The 6,131-nt window shown below is 49.9% G+C and overlaps 1 protein-coding gene across 1 annotated transcript; it reads left to right on the forward strand.

The window, feature by feature from the left end:
• Window positions 1–326: 326 nt before the first annotated feature.
• PPP1R3B (protein phosphatase 1 regulatory subunit 3B) lies at window positions 327–5,622 on the forward strand. The gene is made up of 2 exons (XM_072335461.1): window positions 327–376; window positions 2,251–5,622. Exons 1-2 carry the CDS (start codon window positions 363–365, stop codon window positions 3,140–3,142), a joined length of 906 nt encoding a protein of 301 aa, XP_072191562.1. The 5' UTR covers window positions 327–362; the 3' UTR covers window positions 3,143–5,622.
• Window positions 5,623–6,131: the final 509 nt, after the last annotated feature.

Raw genomic sequence — 6,131 nt, forward strand, 5'->3', positions numbered from 1 at the left:
GGGGTTGCATCAGCCTCATACCTGAGAGGCTCACAACGCCCGCTGAGGCACAGTAAATTCTCCCAGGAGATTCCTGGCAGCCAACGGGCTTTCCGAGACGCCCCGATGCTCGGCCCAAACACCTCCCCTCAGCCCTGCCCAGCGAGCGCAGCCCGCAGCCGGGTGGGTACAACACTGCCGTCCAGCCCCGTCGCCGCTGAGGAGGAGGGTCCCGCGCTGCTCATTGGCTGCCGGCCGCTCTAGGAGGGCACTCATTGGTCAGTCGGAAGGGAGGGCGGGGCGGGCGGTGCCTTTAAGGGTCCGCTGTGGGGCCACCCTGGCGGCGGTGTTGGTTTGGGGTTCGGTGCTGTGTGAGCGGGCTCATGCGCTGTGTCAGGTACGGGCTGGCTGGGGCCGGCGCTGTGCTGCCGGGGCTACGCGCAGGGAAGCTGTCACGGGGCGTATCCCGTAGGGGTCGTGGGAGTTTGGGGGCCGTGTCACGGGGACAGCTTGAGCTCTGTGGGGCCGGGGTGACGGGGGGCCGGCAGCCAGGTCCGTGATGTGGGGTGAGCGGGATCCGCCTGATGCGGAGTTGGGCTCAGCTGCCGAAAGCGCTTACCCTGCTCTGAGCTGCTTTCCCTTGCTAAAATAAGAAGAGTGAGTGCAGGCATCTCTGGGGGGGTGGTGAGTGGATCGCAGCCTTCCCCTTCTGAAATGGGCTGCCCTGCTCACTGCCTTTCCAGCTGCAGCTCTCGTTGCTGCCTCCGTGCTCCCAGGGTGTGGGAAGTTCAAGCCTTGATGAGGGAGGCTGCTGTGGTTGTGGCTTGAGGGTCAGCAGGCTCCGAAAGCAGGAAGGAGAGATCTGGGGAACAAAATAAGTTGAGGTTTGTGAAAGCAAGTGCTGAAGCCCGTTACAGGTAGGTGAAGCTCTTCCTCTGGCCCTCAAGTTGGAATATGCTTCAAGTCGTGCAAACCAGGCAGGATGCTCCTTGCCTCTTAACGTTAAATGCGGGTAGTTACCGAGGCTTACAGAAGTACTGAATGGGAGATCAGGTGAATGGCCGCTGCTGGGAGGGGATGCTGGTGAAGCTGGCCTTGGTGGGAAGCTGTGTTGTTTTAAAGGAGGAAATGACCTGTACAACATATGTGAGAAAGCCAGTGAAACCAGGAAGAGCTAAACGGCTTGGTGCTGGCAGACAGGTGGATCCGCTGTCTGTCCTTGTGCAGGTGCCCTTGAGCTTCAAAGAAGGCTTAAAGAAGAAATGCGGGAGGTAGCTGGTGGGTGTGTTGGGAAGCAAGCCTTTGCCCATGCCCTTTAACTAAAGCAAGTGCTACTGCTGAAGGGATGCTATGGAGGGCTGCCCGGAGCTGCCCTGTTGGTGCTGCAGGGTGGGAAAATAAAGCACAGACTTGGAGAGAGCAGCTCTGTTGCTTTGTCTTGGCACAGGGACAGCTATCAAGTACTATAGCTGGCTGTGTGTGGCTTTGGCAGCACGATCCCTTGTGCGTTGTGCGGTCAGCTCAGCTCCCTAGCAGTGAGACCGGCTTTGGAACATGGTCTGCAGCCAAACAGGGAATTTAATTAAGGAAGTAGTCTGACTTCAAGATATGGGTACACAGAGGGACTGTGCTGCATCGGTGGGGGCTGGATGCTAGAGGAGGAGATGCTGTGGTGGAGAGACATACAAGCTGTGCCTCTGGGGGGAGGGCTTATTTCCAAAGCCTCTGTCAGCCTTGAGTACATCACACAGCTTGCCTGCTCTAGCTATACTGATGTTTAAGTATTCTGTAGGCTTCAGGCGTGCATTCTGCATGGAGGTGGAACCTTCAGGCCTGCCTGATATCTGTTTTAAAATGCTATAGTGGGAAGAAAGTTGCTCTTCTTTAAGTGTGGAGTAAGGTGAGAATCAGTAGGATCAAGTAGTCACAGATCTTTGGTTTAAGTCAGAAGTGTTCCAGAGCCTGCTATTGCAAGCCTAAAAGGGAGATGCCTACATGAACCTTAGCACGGTGACTCTGTAGCAAGCAATGGGAAGTCAACTTGCCCTTGAAGGGATGTAACAGACTACGGCTAAGCCATAGCACTGTGGTAGCATACTTCCCAACATATCTGTAAGTCTTGCAAGTACTGGCCTCTGACAGAGCTTGATGGACTTTGGGGGTGATAGAAACTGACCTTCTTTAGGATGGATGGGGAAAAGTGTAGCAACTATCTGACAAGTCACTGAAATGCTTCTCTGACATAAACTGCTCCTTCTTTTGATCTTTCAGTGTAATAGACTATTTTCCTCACAAACAAGCAATGGCTGTGGATGTAGCAATGCAGCTGTACCTGTGCTCCTCACCCTTGCGAAGAGAGAGGTGTGCCTGCAAAATTGCCCCAAAGCCAAACAAGCCATTGCGGCCGTGCATCCAGCTGAACAGCAAGGCAGTACTGACTGGACCAGAAGAGGCAGAAAACTCCTTCACACACAACAAGGTGAAGAAGAAGGTGTCATTTGCGGATAGCAGAGGCTTTGCTCTGACAATGGTGAAGGTGTTCTCAGAGTTTGATGATCCTCTAGATATTCCTTTCAACATCACCGAGCTGATCGACAACATTGTGAGTCTGACAACAGTAGAGAGGGACAGCTTTGTCCTGGACTTTGTCCAGCCCTCTGCAGACTACCTGGACTTCAGAAACCGTCTTCAGACAGACTGCGTGTGCCTTGAAAACTGTATGTTAAAGGAGCGGTCTGTTGTGGGCACAGTGAAAGTGAGGAATCTGGCTTTTGAAAAGTCCGTGAGGATCAGGATGACATTTGACACCTGGAAAAACTTTGTAGATTTCCCATGCCAATATGTCAAGGATACGTACGGAGGATCAGATCGGGACACGTTTTCTTTCGACATCAGCTTGCCCGATGGAATTCAATCCCATGAGAGAGTTGAGTTTGCCATCTCCTTTGAGTGCAATGGCAAGGTGTACTGGGACAGCAACAGGGGCACAAATTACAGAATCATACGCTCAGAACTGAAGTCTGCCCAGGAAGCCCTCCGCCCCCCGTGCAGCCCTGACTTCAGCAGTGCCTTTGACCAGTTTGGGAGTCCTCGGTGTGCCTATGGCCTGTTTGCCGAGTGGCCAAGCTATTCGGGATACGAAAAGCTAGGGCCCTATTACTGACATAAGGACTTAACGTTCTGACTGACTGTTGGTGGTGTCTGCAGACGTGGGAGCCCTCCTAAACACGAGGTGTGTGGAAAGGTGGAAGAAGTGAGGCTCCCTGTAGCGCTGCATAAGCCTCCCAGCAAAAAAAAGTGCAGTACTCTGCTGGCAGTTGGCTTATAATCAGGGATGCATCTCTAATGCGGAGGGCTGCCTTCCCTGTCTCAAGTCAGATAGCCGACTCTCCGGATGATCAAAAGAAAAGGAGATGTTGCTTGCCTGTCTGTTCAGTGCTGCTACTCCTTCCTCTTCTGTAAAGCTGCTAGTCTCCAGGGATACACTACAGTGCTTGGGTTGTGTGCTGAAGCTATGTAGTGGTGGCTGGTTTGTGTTGCTTGCTAGTGTTAAAAGGGTTTTGGTGTTGGTGTTTTTTTTTTCCCAAATCTGTTGTAGTATTTTTAAGTGTGCTGTACTTCAACATCAGCAGCGGGGCTCTCCTGGAGGGTTGGCCCGTGTCTGTCTGGAAATGTTGAAGTGATTGGCTTATGGGGAACAGCCATCTTGTGCACTTCCTCGTGTGAAGCCCTTTCTGCTTGAGGTAGGAAGGGTATTTTGGAAGTGAGAATATAACTGTGATAAGATGTGACCCCGCAGCCTGCTGTATTAGGGGACGTATGTGCCTGTGGGGGAAAATCTGATATGCTTAGTCACCAGTTGTTTTATCAGCTGATCTTGAAAAGCTTTCATCATATGCTTGGTTGGTGTTACCAAAAATAGAGGTTAGCTGTAGCTGCACGGTGCTTGTAAAGCATCTGTAGGCTGACAGCCGTGACTGCCTTCTTTAAAGCCTTCTCCTTTAATCACAAGTGACCAGCGATGCTTTTATCCCTTAATGGACATTTGAAATCAGCTGTTGGCCTTGCTGGGCTTTGGCATGAGGCTCATGCAGCTGTTCTCAGGTGTTGTGGGAGCTAAACACATGGCAGCGTCGTGCAGAGAGAAGGTGGCTGCCATGCACCTACTGTGATGGAAGTGCCTTGGCTGATAAAGTGCTGGGATCACGTGCACCATCAATGGTTTGAGATAAACAGGCTTTGGAATTGATATTGCCTTTTTAATTAAAAAGTGTACTGGTTTATTACTCCATGCCTTGGACTGCTTGGCAGCAGATGGAGTGGCACTGCTCATGTGCAAGGATGTTGTGGCTGTAATGAACAACAGTATGCTGTGCTTCCCTCGACGCTCTAGCAGTTGCTGCCACTTCAACCTGGGAATGTCTAAGCTTTGTTTTGCTCTTGCTCCCCTCACCAGTGCAGAGGAGTGTGGTATTTGGGCTTACTCTGATGCCACCTCTGGATGTGAAACAAATAGCCGGTGTGAGCTATCATTCTTTTGAAACTAGGTAGCTGTGCTGAGGTAGCCAGCTTGTTCAGTGCCAAACAGCCTTGCAAAGCTGCTTGCGTAGTTGAGCAGAAAAAGTAATCCCCCAGTCAAAGGGAGGGTTCTGAATAGTCTGTAGGAGTAGAGGTCAAGGGAATCTTCCTAGTGCATAAGCTTTATGAATTTTTTTGGGTGCCTATAGCAGCCTTTAGATTGGCTGGGGAGAAGCAGTGGGCTAGACTACTTGATAAGCTTTTAAACCTAGCTTTTAGATCTGAAGACTGCTGTATAAAGCTCTGAAGCTGTTTTTCCTAACTTAGAAGGGATACTATAGTCACTGTTGAATGCTGAAAGGGACAAAAGGGCTTGTGAGAATAGCTAGCCTTAAGCTGCTGCTTTATACTAAACTTGACATTGATTTGTTGTCACTGCCTGATTGCTAATTCCAGGTGATAAATCTACTCGCTAGCTCAGAGCTCACCAGCTTCAGTTCCTCTCTCTGTTCAAACAGCTTCCTGAGTCAGCCCTTATCTGCTATGGTCTCTTGTGAAGGGACTGTTGCCCAGCTTGGCTTGAACCCATTTTTAAACTGAAGTTTGAGTGACACTGATTTTGTTTGGATTTAGTGAATGGTGTTAGTGCTGTAAGACACTGTAAAGAAGCTGTGCTCTCCTGCATGTTCCAGTGCTTGGAGAGGGCTGCTCGTGGGCCGAAACGAGGCATGTGTCTGGGGTGCTGAGGATGGTGGATCTCCTTACGGGGCCTGTGTTTTCAGGCTGTGGAAGCGGTGTGCTTAAGGGAAGAGCATGGAAGATAGACTAGAAGAGCAATACCATAAGTAAAAGCTAGGCTGGGAACTATTTGACCAATAGTAGTTTAAAAATACTACTCGTAGCCTTTTCCCTTTTTCCATTGTCAATGTGAACATAGAAGTAAGGGGTTGCTCTCCTCACTCTATGCCTGGAAGTGCCTTGTGGGTTCTTTTGCATGTTTGTTTTTAAAACTACTTTTGTACACAGCCGTCAAGTGGAAAATGCACTTTATAATTGCAGTGTAATAAGTCTTTTAAAACCATGGCTCTGTTTTTATCTGATTGTTAAAATAAAGGTGGAACAATGTTGGTTGTGTACCTCGCTATCTAATTTAAATACCCATGAGGCTGGGGAGGTGGCTTGGAAACAGGAGATGAACTTCCTGCAAGTAGCATTGGCAGGAACACACATCTGCATTGGACTCTGCTGCTGAAAGTAGGGAAGAGTAGCCTATTAACACAGTTCTTCTGCCAGGACAAATGTTTCCAGAGTCTCTGGACAGGGAAGGAGGAGAGGAGCCAGGCCCTTGTTTGGGCAGTGGCTTTTCAGGTTTTTCTACATTTATTTTAGGTTTGTCTCTGTTAGAGCTCAGTCCTTCCCCCCCTATCTAGCCTGATCTGGGATCAGCGTTTTCTCTCTGCTTGGCTACAAGTGTGTGATGGATGCCAGGAGAGGTGCAGTACCGGGAGAACTGCATTTTAAGTAAACGACTCTGAGCTGTGGGTGGCCTTTCTTACTTACAGATAAGGTAAGAAGGAAAGCTGCTTTGAGCACCTTTGTTTTGTGGCTATTTCTGAGTCTTTCTTTATACAACG

The sequence above is a fragment of the Excalfactoria chinensis genome, chromosome 4, assembly GCF_039878825.1.
Source record: "Excalfactoria chinensis isolate bCotChi1 chromosome 4, bCotChi1.hap2, whole genome shotgun sequence".
Lineage (NCBI taxonomy): Eukaryota > Metazoa > Chordata > Aves > Galliformes > Phasianidae > Excalfactoria > Excalfactoria chinensis.